Raw genomic sequence first — 20,551 nt, 5'->3', positions numbered from 1 at the left:
TTCAGCAATCATGTTTTCACTCTTGAGAGCATTTTCTTATTCTCAAAGTGTTTCTTTTTCAGAGAAACTTACTAATGATTTATGAATTCAGTATCTCCTTAAATCCAGATATCTCCCACTCAACATCAGTAACCCATTCATGAAAAGAAGACATTCTGTGTGGGATCCCTGGGTGGCTCAGCAGTTTAGCACCTGCCTTTGGCCCAGGGCACGATCCTGGAGACCCGGGATCGAATCCCACGTCGGGCTCCCGGTGCATAGAGCCTGCTTCTCCCTCTGCCTATGTCTCTGCCTCTCTCTCTCTCTCTATCATAAATAAATAAACATTTATTTTTAAAAAGAAGACATTCTGTGTGAAATATGCACTGGTAACCTATTTTCCATCATTTAAAAAGACAAATTAAAGTCCTAGCAGATTTCCTTAACTGTAACTTGTGACTGAAACACAGTGAAACCCTCCTTCACTATATAAAATGTTGAAAATAATGCTCTTGACTGGAAAACAGAATGGTTGTTATAAAATGGTTTATATGCATGTTTCTCTGTATGCAGCATTCTCATGATGCATCATGAGTATTTTTTTCCCAACAAGGCAGGGCAAACAGCACACATAAATTAATATTAATAAATTAATAAACATGTTAGAAGAGGGTAAGGGTAAAATTTGCAACAAAAATAGGGCAAATACCTTGGATGTCCTGTAGTTCACGAAGAAAGGAACACAGAGGAAACATGAAAAAGGAGGAGAGCTGAAGTATAATCATGGTCACTGGTACTGGAAAGTGATATCATGGGTAAGCAGAATTGCAAAGGAACAATTTCAGGCAAACTATGAAACTCAGAAGCTTACAGATTCTTTATCGCTCCTGTACTGAAGCAGGGGTACTAAATGGATCTTCAGGGAGGCAGATGACATTTGAGCATGAAAAACTACAGAATGGAGCTTTATTTACTGTCCTCTAGTTATGTTTATAGAATTCTTTGTATAGTGCTATAAGGAGGATCAAGCAATAATATCTCCACCAACTTCATTATCATTGTGTCTGTATAGCCCACAGATTATTTTCAGCAAGCCATGTCTCATGGTTTAATTGAATGCTTTCCAAGTTACCATTAACTCTTCCAACTGATATTCTAACCAAGTTCAGTACTCGCTAATTTATCAGTATGATATTTAAAGAATTCTTCAATATCTTCTTCATTGACCTTTTCTCAAAGCCAGTTTTCTTTGCAAGAGTTAATGAAGAATTGCAAAGAATGGCTCAATTGCAAAGAATGTATATAATGATGTGAAGCTTCTCTCAGTGTCAGCAACATTTGGCACACACATTTGTGGACACTAGGCATGCTTTTCAAAACATCTATTGGTAATTTTGATGTCTTCCAACTATATTTGGAATATAGCTAAATAATTTTTCTCTGTATCATTTTTAAATGTTTTATTAATTTTGGGGACATAAGTTTTTCTTATGTAGGTATCAGCTTAAAAATTGTGGTGCTGAATGATACATTTATTGTAGAAGTTTGAGACTTAAAAACAAATAGGGGCACCTGGGTAACTCAGTCCTTTAAGCATCCATCCAACTCTTGACTTCAGCTCAGGTCTGGATCTCAGGGTCATTATTTCAAGTCCTGCATTAGGCTCCACAACCAGCATGAAGCCTCCTTAAAAACGAAACAAAATCAAACAAATAATAATTCCACCGAGGAAATATCAAATGAAAAGACATTTTTTAGGATATACCTGTAAATATAAACACACTACCTTAGAGTTTTATTTCTAAATTAATTTATAAATAATCCGTATCTTCTGGTTTCATTTATCTGTCTTGTACCCTTTTATTCTGCAAACGTTACTCAAATTATCTGACAATTCTTAGTTGTCTTTACATATTCAAGAATGTGGCAATATGAAAAATAACTGACATTCTGTGTGTACATAGGCTGGAGTGGTACCCAGAAAGACTTTGATTTAGGATGAGTAGGCCTTACAGATTGCAAAATCTTCAGGTTTTTAATTGTGAAGCCAAAGCTATACCAGTTAGGTAGTTCTGCTCAGAGTGCTTCCTTCAATTACTTTATAAGACTCTTCTGGGTGTATATTTGTACCAGACAACAAGTTCAATAGAGTAAAATTGTGTGTCTCCTGTTATTTTTCTTCTAATTTTCATTATTCTAATGGCTACAAGTACTATTTTAGAAAAATAACTGAATTGTTTTTTTTCCTCTCCACTAGTGGCAGTAATTAGACTTTCAAATAACAGAATTAAACGAGCCCAAGTTAAACATTAGAGGAATACAACAAAAAGCAGAATTACTGTGGTTTCATTACATTAAAAATGTTAAATAACTCATTGTCAAGTAATGTAGGAGGAATTTTTTTGTATGTATATTATAAAAGATATGAAAAAGGTCAGATTAGGCATTAGAAAAAATTCTTTGAAAATAAAGCCAACAAAATGTATTCTGAAGCATCCTTCCCAAGAATTGCTAAATTAAATTTTAGAAATATTTATGCAGTTTATTTACTCAGTTTCTCCAAACATACAATAATCTCAGATTAGTATAAACTAATCTCAAATAGTGAAAATGCTAAACAAATTATATGTCAATAAGATGTAAATTATTAAATTTATGAATACTTTAAAAGGAAGTGGAGAACTAACTGAAATCAAGCAGTCAACAAATAATATATACATGTGCACACACATACACCCAAACATTAAAAGGTTTCTATTTTTCTGAAAATATATGCAGGACAAAACTAAAATATAATACACTAAAATGGTCATTATAATTCTTTCTAGATGTCGGAATATATAATTTTTATTTAGATTTGTTTTATGTGTGAGGATGTTTTGGACTGCAAATAAAAGAAAATTCAACTCAAGTAGATGAAAAAATAAGGAAAAGCTATTATTTCACATAGAAGGCACTCCAGAGGTTGGAAAGTAACAGTATGGTAAATTCCACAGCAGAATGATTTCATCACAGATTGAGTTCTCTCCATTGGGTTATTTTGTGCTCCTCAGCATGGTTTTGCTTTTGTTCTTGGGATTGTTCCTTTGTACAATTAAGATGACTTCAGTATCTCTAAGCACTGCACCTCAAACAATATTCAAAAAACAAAAGGGTAAAGGGAAGTATATATTTTTCGCAAGCCCTTCACAAAAATGAGGAAAACCTCAGACCCTGTGAACAAAATGGATTGCATGTCCATTTTTAAACTCATTATTGACAAGGAGAATGAAATTAAAAATATTGGCTTAAATTAATCAAATTCAACTCCTAGAGCTGGGAAGGGGTCCTAACCTTCCCTAAAGAACATGCCCACCCAATACCTGAACATATCAGGTTTGGGCTAGCAAGGAATAACATCAAACAAGACCTAATAAATGGAGAGTTATTATATATGTATAGGGTGATTGTGTTATTTTCCTAATGCTGCTAGAACAAATTACCACAATCTTAGTGGCTTAAAAGACACAAATTTATATCTTACAATTCTGTGAGTCAGTTGTTTAAAATGGGTCTGTGGGGCTACATTCCTTCTAAAGACTGTAGGAGGGAATCTGTTTCCTTGCCTTTTCCAGTGTCTAGAGATTGCCCACATTCCTTGGCTCATGGCCTTGTATCATTCTGATCTCTGATATAGTTGCCACATTTCTTCTCTACCTCTGACATTCCAGACTCCCTTTTATTAAATACTCTGTGAATGATTGGGCCAATCCAAATAATCCAGGATAATTTCCCCATCTCCAGATCCTTTTGCCATGTAAGGATATAAGGTAATAGAGTATAAGGTAATATAGTAGTAGGTTGTGGGGATTATAGTGTGGAAATCTTTGAAGGACTATTCTGTTTTCACACCAAATGTTAATATGACAAATTATACAGTGACTTGACATTATAAAGATGTCAGTTTATCTCCAAAACTATAAACAAATTGAACACAATACCTATCAAAATTCCAGGGTGATTTTTTTTTTAGGAAATTGACAAACTTATTAGTTTTAAATGTATATGGAATAATAAAAGTCCATATATAGCTAACTCATCTCTGTAAAAGATAGTCAAGGAGTAGGGGACTTTCCTTATGCAATATTTAGATATGCTAATGACCTTTGCAATAAACGCTGCAGCATACAGGCAACTAGACAATGTTTCAAAATTGAAACTTAAGAAGAAGGTAGGAAATCGATTTATAATTAAAATGGCACCACAGATCAGTGAATAAATTATAAGCTGTTTGTTTATTAAGTGCTGTAAAGAAGACTAGCTCTCTACATGGAGAAAAATAAACCCGGATGCCTACCTTATATCATATACAAAAATATACAAAAATGAACTTTAAATAGATAAATTATCTGCTGTAAACAAAAGTATTAGGTAAACATAGCAACCTGGGTAGAAGTCAGATGAGCCCATTTCTGAAGATAGAAACAGTCACCATCACTTAGTTACATTTTCAGCAGGTACCTCTAGGGAGATATTCAGATCCCCCTTCCCAAAAACAGGGAATACGTGTCTGTTCCAAGAGCTAGCCCCAGGTTTTAGGCCCTCGAAAGCACTTGTGGAGGCTGAGAATATTAAGGCCATTCCACTTTAAGTTCAGCGTTAGCACAGGTACAGCCACCCCAGGCCCCTGTGAATAAGAGCTGAAATTTACATTATTTCAGTTATAAGGGAAAAAAAAAAAAAAACACAGCTTACAGCTTAAAGTCCTAGAAAACCCCATATTAGGATGAGAACAGAGCCCAAGCCAAGGGCATGAAGCCCCATATTAGAATAAGAACAGAGCTCAATGCCCATGGCAGAAAGTCCCATATCAGAATGAGAATGGAGCTCAATGCCCTTGAAAGCCCCATATCAGAATGTAAACAGAACTTGAGAAATTCCTCCCCCCTTCTGGAGTTCCCCTAGACCAGCCCTTAAAACTCAGCTGAAACCCACCTTGGGGTCCAAGTCCCTGCTCCGCTGTGTCGGGTATACTTGGACCCAAGCTCGAGCTTGTAAATAAACCCTCGTGTGTTTGCATCAGTGTCGGCTCCTTGGTGGTTTCTCGGATACGTAATCTTGGGCACAACACACTGGCTCTCAAACTTGGCTACGTGTTGGAATAACCTGGAAATCTCTAAAAGAAATTGATGCCTAAATCTCACTCTGAAAGATTCTAATTTATGGAATATGAGTGACACCTCAGCGTTTTAAAAATTCCCTTCCCAAGTGGTTTTAATATGTAGTGAAGTTTGAGAACCACGAGGGTGGAAATGGATTTGAAAGCGAACCTTCATTTCAAGGTCTATCCTTCTAACATTACTTCCAATTGTGGGGGGCTGGGGAGGTCTTGGAAGGATATTCTTAGTCCATCATATTGATTTTTCATTCTATATTTTGTTTTCTCATTCATTCATGCATTTGTTCATTCATCACTTAAGGCTTTTTAAATACAGACCAAGACAAAACATAAACACCTCCAGCTGTTCTTCATGGAAATGATACAGGAAAGTTTGGTTCTTGTTTCACAAAGAATGAATCTCACGGACAAAGGAGAGTGAGTAAAGGGATAGACGTTTATTAAGTGAGGATACAGAGAAAGCTCTCAGAAGTGAGAGGTGTCCCAATGGGTTGCCACTGGGGGATTGTAGGGTCGGTCTTTTATTGAGAGCCTAATCAGGGAACCTAAATTTTTTTTTAACATATCCATTAATATCATCATTGAGTGAGGACTAGTGATAACATCTTTAATGACTTACTTCCTTTTTAGGGTCCGATAATTCTTTGTTGATCACAAGTAGCTGATATAACAAGACATCTTCCCCACCCACACCTAGAGCAGGGTGGTCTGGCTTGTTCCATTATCTCTGGTTTCCTTACACCTCAGCGTTTTTGGGATTTTTGTGGGCCTGCTTCTGTGGCCCCCTACCTAGCCCTGCTTAGCCCCATTTGTCCCTAACTCAGAAAGAGAGCAGACATTAAACAGTATTCTACAAATAAACATTTAGTTACAAGGTAGTATTCCAAACGATTCAGTTTGAATAGACACAAGGATAAAGGAATCAAAATATTTAAAAACCAAAAGCAAGATGTTAAAGTTGAGAAATGATAAAAGAAAAATATGCATTTAGGCAATAGTGACAAGTAATACCAAGAATGCTGTCTATTATTTATCATCCACATTACAAGGGATACAAGTGAAGATGTGCTGGTAAATGTTAACAACCAGCTCTCCAAATTAAAAAGAGGAAAAGATCCTGATTTGTAGTGTTTGTTAATTTCCTTGACGTAAATAATTTCACCATGGCCATTTCCAAACTACCAATACGGTATGAACGGATGTGGAGCTGCAAAGAGACACACACAGTTGGTTCTCATGAACTGATGCAATCTAGCTCTAGTATACCATTAGACACCTGATAGTGTTCAAATAAATTATAACTAAAAATAATGCCAACTTATATATGTTTTATGGCCTCTTTTTTGGTTTCATTTTCTTTTTTGTTCTTTCTCTGTCGTATCTGAATCACTATTCTCAAAAAGACTAATTAGAGGAGGTTTACATTTTATAGATGAATTCTTGTGATAGTTAATTTGATGTCAACCTGACTGGATCATGGGATGCCCACATGTCGAATTAAGCAATATCTCTGGGTGTGTCCGTGAGGGTGTTTCCAAAAGAGAGCATTTGAATTGATGAACTGAGTAAAGCAGATGGCCCTCCTCACTGGAGTGGGTATCATCTAATCTTGTTGAGAGCCTAAATAGAACAAAAAGACAGAGGAAGTTTGAATTTGCTCTCTGCCTGACTGCTTGAGCTGAGAAATTGATCTTCTCCTATCCTAGCATTCCCTGGTTCTCAGCCCTTCAGACTCAGACTGGAATCCACACACAGGATCTCTGGCTCTCAGGCCTTTGAACTACCTACCACCATTGGTGGCTTTCTTGGACTTCTGACTTGCAGACAACAGATTGTACAACTAACTATGGGAACCAGTTCTTATAATAAAATATAATTTTTTAATATACATAAAATTGGTTCTGTTTTCCTGGAGAAGTCTAATATGTTATCTTTCATCTATTTCTCTGTACTGCTCTCATTAACTTCTGGAGTTTTGCAACAGCATGAAATTCCATCTCTGTTCTCTCCTGCTCTCTCTTCTTTTGTCCCTGTTTAGTACCTTATACCTGTGAGAAGTGTCCTTGGCTGAGCCACTGATGATGGTGTTCAAAGTTAAAAGACTAACTTCCTCTCTATTAACAGTTATTCACCACTTACCATGTGCTGGGTACTGTTCTAGCAAGCATGAATTCCAGCCGTAACCATCATAAAATCCTTGTAGCAACACTATAAGGTAGTTACTATCTCCAGCTGAGAAAGAAATGAGGACTAAAGCAAATTCCCCTCAGGTCACTCCTATATTCCATAGTGATGGAGCCAGCAGTCTGGCTCCACAGTCTATTCTCTTTGACACCATAGAAGACAGCCCCTAAATCACAGGTTTTCAATACTAGTGCAGGCTTTACAAAAAAGTGAGTGTTCAGTGTGTCTCAATGATTTGGAAGCAACAATGCTATTTCTTTTAAATTACTTCACTACCTGCCAAATTAATACAACTCTATTCTCTACTTGTATGTATATTTAGACTGGAAGATGTTGATTATCGCCATTCCTTCTCTGCATCTCATCCCTATGTTCTTCACATTTCCTATTGCTCTCCCCCTCTGTTTTTCTAACTGCTAGTTTTGGGTAACATTTTTTCTAAAATTTATTTGAGTGGAGGGGCTCCTATGATATAATTTACTAATCTCTAACTTCACACAGTTCAAAAAATAAAATATAGTATCCAGAAAGAGTACATACTTCTCTTTTTTTTTTTTTTTTTCAGTAAAAGCTCTGTTTTTATTGCAGTAATAAAAAATAGAGCTAGGAGGCCCTCGGTAAAAATCATATGTAAGACAGCCATTCTTCCACTCAGCCACCACTTATGTCTTCTGGCATAATCTAATCTAAGCAGTTTGCCTTTGTCACAGTCTCATTTATATCCACACATTCCAAGATGGATAAAGAACTTACTACTTTATTAGCAACTAATCACAGGTAAATCAATTTTTCAATTATCTGTGTCCCTTTAAACTGTATCATAAATTCCTCCAGTTTAGTAACCCAATTGTGAGAGTTGGCTGGAAGGAAATATAGTCACTGTGTAGCAATAGGCCCAAATCATGGCCCTGCTGAGCCCTGCTGGGTTTAACCTGTTTATGGTCAACTGTACTTGCTCTATCTAACCCAACTCCCTTGCCATCAGTGGTTTGGGGGGTTTTCTTTGTTTTGTCTTGTTGTTTTTTTTTAAGATTATTTATTTATTTATTCATAGAGACACAGAGAGAGAGAGAGAGAGGCAGAGACACAGGTAGAGGGAGAAGCAGGCTCCATGATCACACCCTGGGCTGCAGGTGGCGCTAAATTGCTGCACTATCAGGGCTGCCCCCAACAGTGATTTTGACCACAACGCGCAGTAAGAAATACTTTAACATTATACACACACAACTAAAGGTATTTCTTACTATGTGTGTATATATATATTTATATATGTGCATACACACAACTAAAAGTTGTATCATGTAAATGTTCTTTGATATTCTCTATTCTAATATATTTGGTTTTTTTCTCAATTGATAATCCTGACTCACCAAAAGACTTCATGACTTAAGACATCGCAACTCCTATTTCGAAATTCACTGCCCTAGACAGTGATGCCTCTGCTCCAAAATGAAGTTCACACTCCTTAACATAGCACCAGAAGGCTCTTCATGATCCGTCTTCCTTTCTCTTCAGTTTCATCTCTCACCACTTCCCCTTTGAATGCTAAACTCCAGGCCTACAGAATTACTTATAACTTTCAGGAAGCCTGATGTCTCTCAAAATCTTTACAATATCTACACCATGTACTATTCACCCTTGTGTCTCAGTTCAACATAGTGGTTGGTATCTACTAGGCATTCAATAAATAATAGGTGGATTAGTAAATACATGAATGAATGAACAAATGGAAAAGTTCTATCAACATCTATTTAAAGAATATACTTTGACTATAAAATACCATCAATTTCACTCTGAAAATCCAGACTTTGGCTACAGAAAGGAGAAAAAATATTCAATAACCTAGAGGTTTATTAAGAAAAATCGTAATTTCTGAAATCCAGAGTCAACGGTTTCATAAAAGCTTATTTACTTAGGAAATTTTCACCCATTTAATTTGGGTCATCTTGATTTGTTTTGTCATCAATAAATCAAGCTCACAAGTAAAGTTGATTGCATACTAAATTTTGTGCCCTTCTTGGGATAATGATGACTTAGAAAAATAAGTTGCAATGGCATAAGTCCTGGTTACTGTAGTAACGGCTTTTATGGTATAATAGATAATTAAGGAGAAGTATTTAGCCAATCTATTTGCTAATGGGAAGTGCTCAATAGGTAGCCTTTCATAGTTGGTCAAAATAATCTATCCTGTGTTCATCAGAAGCAAAAGTGGAACACAGCCAACAGTATATTATAAACTAGCCTTGAACTTCCTTGTGCATATGGACCACATGGTTAATTTTATTAAAATACAGATTCTGATTCAGTAGGTCTGGAATGGAGTCTGAGACCGTTTCTAACAAGGTTCCAGGTGATGCTGATGCTGTTGGTTCATGGAACAGATTCTAAGTGACAAGAAAAGTACACAGTATACTGAAGACTATTTTGCTCCTAGGGAATATTATTTCCTGACACAAGCATTTTTGTTACCTAGGTAACTGGGCCACAAGTGGGTCCTATGACTACTTGACCTAATGACTTACTGTGTCTTCAGAACTGTTTTAGCAAAGGAGAAGCCTTCCCTTGGACTCCTTCTCGGACAATGAGTTTCTTTCCCCTTTTCGAATTAAAGGAATCAGTACAGTGTGTATCTTCTAGTTACCAGTGAAGCAGCCAATTTTTATTTATCTCTTTTTGTCAGAAACTTAAAAGAAATTAATAACTTTGTTAACTACTCTATAGTGCTGAAAACATGGGGAAAAGATATAGAAGAGCCATGCAGAACCCAAATAGCTCAATATAGAATTTTGACTTGTATGATTCTCACTTAATAATTTTCTGTTAGGGATTTCCTTAAGGTTTTTAATGGAAGATAATCAAATTCCATTCTTATATAATCAGTTTTACATCTGTCAGTAACATTTGTAAGTCAAGATTTTCTGACAATATTAGAAAAGTGTGGGTGTTTTTTTCCCCAGTTCTCTTCCTTCTTAAAAGGTCTTTTTCTTTTTTTTTTCCTTTTTGCTATACACTTTTCTCCAGGAAGAGAAAAAAAAGGCATAGGTGTACAGAGTTACTTTAAATACAGAGAAAATCTTTCTTTGACATGTTTACTACAAGAAAGACCATTGAAAATGAAGTCTGAGAAGGATATAAAGCAAAGCCAATTTAGAAAATAACCAAGGTTCATACTTGGCTGACTTAAAATTCTCATCATTGTTATTGAAATATTGTTGCAAATATATTACAGACAACTGTTCTAAAACTTTGAGAATTTCACAGATAATTTAAAAGAAATGAATCAATTAACCTCTCTGGAATCCATATAAGCCTAGTACATTTTGCAGCCTCTTGCGATTTCCTAAAGAAGGAACCCAAACTACATCTTAACTCAGGTCCATCCTGCCAGGCTAAGGCAATGACCTTCTCTCCAACTCTGTTGAAAGATAGGCCCAATATGGGGCACATGAACTACTTGTCCCTCCTAGCCCTTTGTTGACTGAACTATAATTGGATCCAAAGTCTAAGTCAGTCAAATTCCTTCTCTTTGGGCTTAAGACATAAGAAATAGAACAAAAGATAAAGCCAATGGGTATACAGAAAAGCCTGTATTGTATGGATGGAGATTTCTGTGATTTGTCTTGCATAATTGACCACTGTGACCTACACATATGCAGGCAGGCTAAAGAATGTTGTTCAATGAGGCTTGTGCTGCATGAGTGACCTCGGGAGCCTGGTTAGTTGACATTAGCTGGCCTCCAGATCAGAATTGGCCCTTCTGGTCTGGATGCTAAGAGCTATAAATCTTGCATTACATCCCCTCCAGCTCCAGGCTGGGCTGGCCCCCAAGAATGGGATCTGGGAAGGGAGGCAAGCACACCCTTCAAAATGTAATGACATGTTAACATAGGAATGCAGCTCCCTCTAAATTGCATATAGGAGAACAAATGTTTAACTTCAGACCCTGGCATGTGTCTTATAAATATGGCCCTCATAGGGATGGTCAGTTGGAAGTCTCACCTGAGGGGAGGATGCTCTGCCCAGGCCTCTGAATTGGAACTCCATCCTGGCTGTATCCACTGAGCTTCCCCAGCTAATGAGGTTGGACATTATAAGTACCCAATCTGATATAACTCTGTCTTATTCTCCTCTACTGGTTACTATTTCCCTCATCTATCTGTAGATTTCCCTTTTCTTCTGCTTCTGTTAGATTTTTATAATATCAATAAAGTGTTTTTTTTTCCCCCTTCAAAGCTGAGAGGAGGGCCACTGTGAATCTTTTCTTCAGAACAGAGCCATGAGTAAGAGTGGGAGCCATAAGGGTTATGAGAAGGTGTTTAGAAAATCTAAACACAAACAAATATAGCAGGGGCAAAATTAGTCTATGAGTTTTCCTAGGTTCTTCCTCTCCTCCACTCTTTTCTCCCTAACTAAAAGACATATCAACTGGATAGTTCCCTCCATGGGCCATTTTATTAACCAGTTTGTGTGAAATAATTTGGGTCAGAAATCAGGATGGGATATTTGCATAAATAAGAGTGAGATTTAAGGAGAGAGAGGGAAAGGGTAGGAGGTGGGAGAGATTGAGAGAGAGAAAACAGGGAGGGGGTAGGGGAGAGGAATAGAAATATGAACAGTGAAGAAGGAGAAAGGCTCATGAGGATGGAGGGAAGGAAGTAGGCAGTAAGAATGTCCACAAGGAATTGGAGCATATGTTCATAATCAAGGGAGGTTTCCTTGGGTTGGGATGGGGAAGTTGAGAGACCTTGAGGTCCTGCATTACAAGATGATGGTGGGAGTTAGTGACAGCTTTATATTAATACTAGTGTGGCAACATTGTGTCTACGTGTGCTGAAGGCTTGAAAAGACATGATCTTTGCAAGGTGAAACAAGTTCTGTGGCACACTACTTAGTGTAATAGTAAAGACCTGAATGAAATGAAAGAAGGGGGTTTTAGGCAATAATTTTGTGAGTTAATGAATTAAAATCTTTTAAAATTTCTTTGAGACATGTAAGTAAAGAATAAAATTATTTTATATTAGTGTTGGTCACTGGACTAGGGCTCTTTGAATTCGACACTTGGTGCACTAGGATTTATTCAGCTTTCCAAGAGTACAAAGCAGAAGGTGGAAGATACAGGATAAAAAAAATATTGAATAAACTGAAAGACTGACTACTATGGTAGTAAAAAGCAACCAGATTTAATAAGCAAGGCTTTGTCTACTAGTGGAGTGAGGTAAAGTCACATTTATGGCCGAGCCCTGGAAATTCATGAATTCTTCATGCTGAGCTCCACACAGCTGCTATTTTAGGTCCCTCTTCAGTTTCCATGAGACCTACCTGTTACTGTCCTTAAATTCAAAACATCCCTCTCTTCTTTACTGCTACAAAATAGGCTTGCTATAACTCCAATTATTTGAGGTAAATTGAATCTTCATTTCTTACAACCAAGAAAGGAAAGATATACAAAAGATAAATATAATCTCATTCTTCTTTATATCACAAAAATAAATACAACTGACTCCTTAAAAGCATCAAATATTAGTATAATGACAGATAAGGTGATATACATTAATACATTCAAAAAATATTTATTGAGAAGTACTAAGTAGTATTGAGAGCTTTCTATTACTGGGCAATTAAATGCTGGATAAACAAGAGTTGAAGTCTTTGACATTCTAGGAGGACACAAAAAAAAGGCAAATTGATTTTATCTTCAAAGTCATAAAGTTCACATGTATTATTTCCTCATCACTGAAAATTTAATTGAATAACGTGCTCACTGAATTAACCAGCTGTTTTTGCATCTTGAAAACACAGTGTGAAGATCTGTATTGTATACCTAATGATTCTATTTATAAGTAATGTAAAATTTTAACAGGATCTACATCTTGCTCAGAGTGAAGTTTTACTTCGTTAAGTCTTCATTTGTTTTAAGCATTAGACCAGTGCTAATTCCCAAGGCTTCATCACCTTGCTTTTTTTTAAAAAAAGTAAAACTGTCCTTTTAAAATACATTTCCACTCTTCCTTCCTCAGACCCACTGAGGAAATCACTGCTTGTATTAGGTTTATATTTACACTTAGATTGGATTTTGACCCAAAAAAGTCCTCCTCATAAAAATTAATCCTTTATTGTTTATAGTAATGCAGTAAAGGAAAAGTTCTAAAAGGCCAAGCATGTTGCTCTATCTGTGGAATAGCTTGACAGTACTCCTAAACCAAAGTCAATATGGACTTCTACAAATATGTATGTGTTAAGGTTCCAAGCATCAGTAGACAGGTGAGCAGAGCCAGAGCATCAATGTGCAGGAGTCCATTCTCAGGAAGGTTTCTGGGGAGAAGACCAGGATAACTCTTCATTTCAGAAATTTGTCCTCCAGGTCCCAGAAACCATATCTGAGGCCTAACTTGTAGGCAGCACTGTGCACAAACAGGGCAGAAGCAGGTGATGAAACACACAATGCACTGCAGAAAGAGAAATCATGCCTCATTCCAGTAGAGCTAATGTGGCAAAAACCCCAACATGGAAGCAGAGTTCTTACTCTTAAATCCTGGCAGCAGCACTTCCTATTTATATGAACTTGGGCAATGTCCTTAATGTGATAGATTAAAAAAAAAAAGTCTCTAATTTCTCCTGTCACTGTCTGCAAGCTCCACCACAAGCCACCCCACTGACCCCCAGCAATGTGGTTTTGTCAGGTCACATGTATTATCAGGTGGAGGGACCTACTTCCGTACTCTTTGAATCTGGGCTGTGACGTGATTTGTTTTATACAGAAGTGACATTGGTGCAACTTCCAATCCTGGGCCTTGAGAGGTTTTGAAGCTTCTGTTCTCACCATCTTGGAATGCGGTGCCTCCACATAAAGAAATGTGGACAATCCTGCTAAAGAAGGAAACTACATGGGACAGAGATAACCTGTCACTGCTGAGGTCTGGCCACCAGATGGTCTGGCCTCTGTCGGGCCACCAGATGAACATAGTCTCATGAGTGATGTCAGGTGAGACTAGCAAAAGAACTGCCCAGCAGAGACAAGCTGAATTGCTGGGCCACTGAATCATGAGAAAATAAAACAATAGTCTCTTTAATCCACTAAGGTTTGAGTAGTTGGCAATGCCAAAAAGATAATTGATATACTAACCCCATCTTTTTGTGCCTCCATTTGCTCCTCTGTAATATGGGGATGATAATATACTTGTCGCATAGTGACCTCTAGGAGTTTGGTATTCATTTCATTATTATTCCCATTTCTCTAAGGTACAGAGTGAGGCTCTAGTACCCAGAATTGCCCAGATCCTAGCAATCTGAGCAAGTACTATGGAACAGTCAAAGGACAGCAGTCATGGAACTGATGTCACTGCTTCACCCTGATTCTGGTGGGCATATTGTGGTGTTCTCATATGCCTTTTTCAGGCTATGAGCTAAGCAGCAAGTATGGCAGAAGGAGTTGAGGGACTCAGAAGTCCTACATTACAAGACTGGGGCACAAGTCAGTGAGACAGCTCTGTATTAATGTTAGTGTGGCAACATTGTGCCTACAGTCTGCAGTGTCCTGGGAAGACACATGAGCCTGGCAAGGAACTACAACATCTACATCATCAGCCCCAACAAAGCTTTTACTACTTCAGCCTCTTTTCAGGGTGTATAATTGCTTCTGAAATAAATGAAAGCAAACACTATTTTATGTTTTCTGAGTACAAACGATTAATTTGGATTTTCATTGTTTGAGTATAGAAGTAAATATTTTCATGGTAATTATTCAAGACTTTAGTAACAAGAATAAGTTATACATGAACAGGATTGTTAATAATTGTTTTATATAAATGTATATCATATGTCTTTGGGAAATTAATATTACAATTATAATTTTTTGACTCTATCATCCTTATTAACTATAAATCTATTGCACACACAAACATGCCTAACATTTTAAATAGAAATACTTTGCAAATGTAAACAACAATCAGCTTCCTTCCATTAGGTACCTACCACTAAGTGCCAAGTTCCTTTACACATAGGTCATTCTTTCTCACAGCAGCCCTATAAGTTAGGCATAGCTTTTCCCAAATTTATAGGTGGGGAAACTACAGCAAAGAGAAATAAAATAATTGTTCCAGTGTGAAACACTGTGTTTGCACTCTGCAAATAATGCTGCAGATATTAAATGCATCTCAATTTCACAAAGAGGTTTTTAAAAAAAATTTTTTTTTTACACATGCATTGAAAGGGACCTTAAAGTTCGTTTCAGGTTTTATAGGTGAAAGTTTGCATAGGTGGAAGTGTATAAATGTTGCATACTTCACACTGAAATACAATTGGAGATCTTAAGAACTGGATATGCATTACAATTTTTGATAACATACAACATGATGTAAAATTTGCAACTTTGTTGTAGTTTCTGCCACTGCATCGACCACTGGAGGGCAACATCATACATAATTTTATAACTTCTCCGCTTGGTCTCCTAATAGGGGTGGACAGAATGCAAAGAAATGTAGTTAATAGTTAATTCAATAATTTATGAGTCATAAATGGTGCAACAGGATGAGAACCCAGTATTGTCCACTCTAGAGTACATACTCATTTTCACTACACCAAACTGTCTCTCTCTTTTACTTCTCCCAGGTTATGAGAACACATTATATTTTAAGGAGAATTCCACTAGTCCTTAATAATCTGCAATCCTTCTGGTACTACAGGTGACATATTTCTCAGAAACACAGCCACAGGAAGAACAAATTTAGTGTTGCCTACACAGATAAAAGCAATAAACACTTGAGTATTTCAGAATCAATCATTAGAAATCAATCCTTAATTTTAAAATAGGAAATAAAACAACAAAATAATCTGTGAATACACATTTGAGTTGAAATAGGGAGGTTTTTTTTTTTTTAGATTTGTTTATTTTAGAGGGATGGGGTGGGGAAGAGCAGGGGAAAGGACAGAGGGAGAAGGAGAGAAAATCTCAAGCAGACTCCATGCTGAGTGTGGAGCCAGACTCCGGGCTTGATTCCAGGACCCTGAGTTCATGACTGGAGCAAAAACCAAGAGTTGGATGCTTGACCAACTGAGCCACCCAAATGACCCCGAAATGGGTAGTTTTAAAGAAAAAATGAGCTAATAGCTCTTTCTTACTACCTGACAAAGACAATCCAAAAATGAAACTGCAATACAAAAGATGTGAGACAATATTATCCTCCTTTTCTTAAGTTATTTAAGATAGGCTTCTCTACTTGCAAACAAGAATCCTAATAAACCAACCACTCGTCAAAGAACATGCTAAGCTATGCTCTAGAAAAGCAAATGAAAAAGGGAATTCTTTTTATTCCTTCTAAATGCACAACGAAATTTTCAAATTTTCTCTTTGCCAAATTCATTTGTGTCCTGATTTTAAGTAAAATGCTGTTGTCCTATGTAGAGAGACTCATACAAATCCCATTGCTGTTACTACCACCCTCCAGCTTTCTGAGAAAACTTAGTGAGTTTCCTGACTACAGCATCTTTTCTCTTTAAAGAGTGCACATAATTGATTCTAGAGAAGATTACCCAGAGACTAGCCCCAGGGCACAATTTTTTGACTTCCAAACTACTGTTGCTGTTGGGCCTTCTCTTTGATTTACTTCTTTTATTTTTTTACTACTCCTCTACTTAAGTGAGTCTATTCTTTGTCAATAGCTTTCATCATTACCGTTAAAAGGTTTTTTAAAAGCCCCATAATAATTAAAAAAAAGCCTCATAATACTGTTGATTCTACATCAGTTTTACCATATTTAAATTTCCCTGGGGATGCTGACATTTCTAAAATGTTAGAGAAAAGGGAAAATTATTATTGTTATGTTTTCTAACCACTAAGCAAATAATAAAATAGACCTGAAGAAGTTCCAGTCTAATTCCTTTGCTCTGAGCTGGCCCCCTAAATTAAGATCTTTTCACCACATAATAATTCAATAACTTCCTTTAAAAAAAAAGATTTTTATTTCTTTATATGAGATAGAGAGGCAGAGAGAGTGCACAGGCAGGAGGGAGAGGCAGAGGGAGCAGGAGAAGCAGGTTCCCTGCTGAGCAGGGAGCTAATGCCGGTGGGTGCGAGGCTTGATCCTGTAATCCTGGGATCCCAGGATCATGACCAGAGCCAAAGGCAGAACCTTAACCAACTGAGTCACCCAGGTGCCCCAACAACTTCTTTTAATAACCCATTTCACAATTTATCAGGCTGAAATCTCTAAAAACTCACCTAGATTTTTTTTAAAGTTTTTATTTCTTTAGAGAAAGAGAGAATGAGAGTGGATTGAGCGGGAGAGGGAGAGAGAATCTCAAGCAGACTCTGTGCTCCATGGGCCTCCATCTCCTGACCCCTGAGATCATGACCTGAGCTGAAATCAAGAGTTGGACACTCAACCAGCTAAGTCACTCAGGTGCCTCTCACCTAAATTTTTTGTGCAGTATACAGTGAGTGTTCTTTACTTTCCTACTTTCTTTCCCTCTTACTGGGAGGTTCTTCCTCCCAGTAAAATCCTTTTTTTACAAATATGAAATCTTATGCAAAACCCAATTTATTATAAAGAGAGAAGGGAGCTGTTTTGTTGAAGCCTGCGAGCCTGCCTGCCTGTTCCACATTCACCCACACCAGCCACCAAGGCTCTGGGTAACATGGACTGAAAATCTTGCTGTGGGGTGTGCTCATTTAAAATTAGAGTTTTATTCTCCAGGCGAGAAAATAATTATTTTAGTCTTTCGTCATATGTAAGGGATCCCAACATTATAATCATTTTTGACTTCTTTGTAAATCTACCTTGAAAGACTCCAAAAAGTTTAGGGCTTTAGTGAAGATGTGGTTGGCTGAGTAAAATGGGAGAATTGCCTCCGAGTTCCACGTCAGGCTCCATTTTATACAACTTACTTGTAGATCTTCCAAGCATTGTAACTCCGATTGCCATTTTTTTCTGTATAATATAGAGCAAACTTACACTGGTGTAATTGGCAGGCACTGTGCCTCTTAAACACCTTACATCCAATATTTCATTTCACCTCCACAGCAGCCCAAACCTTGATGCTGTCAGCATTTGCACTACTTCAGTGGTTCTTGACCTTGGCTACAAATTATATTATTGGCGGATTTTTGAAAATCCAATACCTAGGTATCACACGCAGATCAATTAAATCAGAATTTCTAAAGGTAGAAGCCAGGCATCATTTTAAAGACTCTCCGGGTGATTCTGTATGTTCGCAAGACTGAACTACCACTCTAAAAGGAATTTCCTATCAGCTGCTGAGAAAATTAATTTTGACATTTTCTTACCCAAGCAAGTAGTCTTCAAAAGTAGTAAATATACATGAAAGTGCACTTCTCCCGGGGAGGCTGCCATTACTTAGGCTATGTTTGGAACTCCTTTTTTGTAATTGCTTTTAGTCAATTTACCAGTCCTCCTTAGAAAATTCTTTTCAGTGCCCACAGCAGGATTGCATGGAGGTGCAGAGAGCTCTGGGTGCACCTGAGGATACCATCCCTTCCCCTGGCTGTGAGCTTACCCAGGATAAAAACTAGGAGAATCCTGTGGCTCCTGGCAAGGCCATCAGCACCTCCCCCTCTCAATTCATTAATGCTGAGAGCCATAAAGGAGGCTAGAATGAGTATTGGTTTTCTACCTCCTTCTGGGAATTCTTCAGACTTAATCCCTCCATGTTTTAAGATCACATTTAACTTCAGTCACCATGAGTCCCATTCTCCTAGACTAGCCCTTGTCTCTGGACCCAGTCCAGGCTCTAAACATCCCCATTCTGACTCAAGCCTCCCTGTTCCTCAACACCTGCCCTGTGCTTTCTCCACAGTGTACTCTGGAACTCTGACATCAACAAAATCCCCTGCCTTCTCCATTTTTTCTTTGAATGCCACCTTCCCCTTCTTGCTCTAACTGAAACCTAGCAATTATGGATATAACTTTTCTACACCTATAATATCCTGGTACACATAGCAGATACCCAGAAAAAGCTGAATACAAAAATGACTCAGAGTACTATTGATAATAGTTTAGACCCTGGGCAGAGAGACAAGGTAGGGTGAAAGAATGTTGGATGCTAACAAAATATCTATGTGTAAATACCTAGTCTGAGATCAGAGGAATTACAGCTGAAGATAATTAGATCCTGATTACAGAATCATCAGCAAAGGAAGGAGGGTCCTGATTGGAGCCTCTAGGCAGAAATGGATGATGAAAGAAAAGACCATGTGCTAGGCTTCAGCGGACACACACTCAAAAACTAAGAGGAAGTGTGCGAGCCTTCAAAGAGCAGAATATAAAGAAAGAGATAGACATAAAGAAAACTAAGAAGGAAAAGGCAAGCTTACGGAAACCTAGAGAAGAGACAATAATGTTCTGGGGCATTGTTCACAAGCAAAATCTACTATATGGAATTTAGTTGAAAAGAAAAAGGAACATAGTGAATTTGGAGGAACATGTAGATATTTCCAAGAAAGACATTAAAGGAGAAGTAAAAAAGAGACAAAATGAGGAAGAACAGGCTGGAGATAAGGAAACATAAATTCCCTGGCCCCAAGAGTACAATGAGCGAGTTCACTGCTGGATTGGCGAGCAGAATGCACACAGGACTTCCAAGACCTCACTCCTAATTTCTATGACAACACAACGCACTTTACTTTTTAAATCTGAACTAAATGCAAAAAAAAAAAAAAAAAAAAAATTTGAACTAAATGCCAAGATCATAAAATTCAATATTCTCAGCTTCTCTGGAGAAGAAAAGGAAGAAGAAAGAAAGAAAGAAAGCAAGAAAGACAATAACAGCAACAACAAAAGATCTGACAATTCAGGGCATACACCCCTACCTGCAGGGCCGCCTTTAGGGGAGGTACTGAGGCTTTCCTCTGCCACTGTTGCCTCCTAGAGGTCCCTACTGTTTTATTTATAGTTCCTTCTATACCCCTGAAGGAATTTGAAGGGTATTCATATTTTAGGTTTAGCATAACTGATACTTTTTCCTCCCCAAGTTGCACTAACTTACCTTTCTGTCTCATTTCCCACCATTGCTCACATATAAATTATATATTCTTGAAATGACTTACATGGTGTTCTTAGGACTTCATCACCTTCTTTCTTTCCTCCAAACTTTGAATTGACCCCTGTTCCTAGAGTACACTCCATCCTTCTTTCTCTGTTAGAATCAATCTGAATCATTCTTCAATATGTAACTCGAAAGCCTCCTATTTGGGGACAACTTCCTGACTTCTGTGCT

The 20,551-nt window shown here is 37.4% G+C and overlaps 1 protein-coding gene across 2 annotated transcripts in view; it reads right to left on the bottom strand.

The window, feature by feature from the left end:
* Nucleotides 1–20,551, bottom strand: part of QRFPR (pyroglutamylated RFamide peptide receptor) — a 52,598-nt gene that overhangs the window by 29,296 nt on the left and 2,751 nt on the right. The window contains exon 2 of one of the 2 annotated variants that reach the window (XM_072788551.1): nucleotides 1,552–1,665. The exons of the other annotated variant lie outside the window; for it this stretch is intronic. Within the exon in view, the coding sequence (XP_072644652.1) occupies nucleotides 1,552–1,665 (114 nt within the window). The remainder of the gene's footprint in view (nucleotides 1–1,551; nucleotides 1,666–20,551) is intronic. 2 annotated transcript variants of the gene reach the window in all.

Source organism: Canis lupus, chromosome 20, assembly GCF_048164855.1.
Source record: "Canis lupus baileyi chromosome 20, mCanLup2.hap1, whole genome shotgun sequence".
In the NCBI taxonomy this organism is placed as follows: Eukaryota; Metazoa; Chordata; class Mammalia; order Carnivora; family Canidae; genus Canis; species Canis lupus.
Note: the sequence above shows the minus strand (reverse complement) of the source record. Positions and strands in the feature narration are given on the sequence as shown.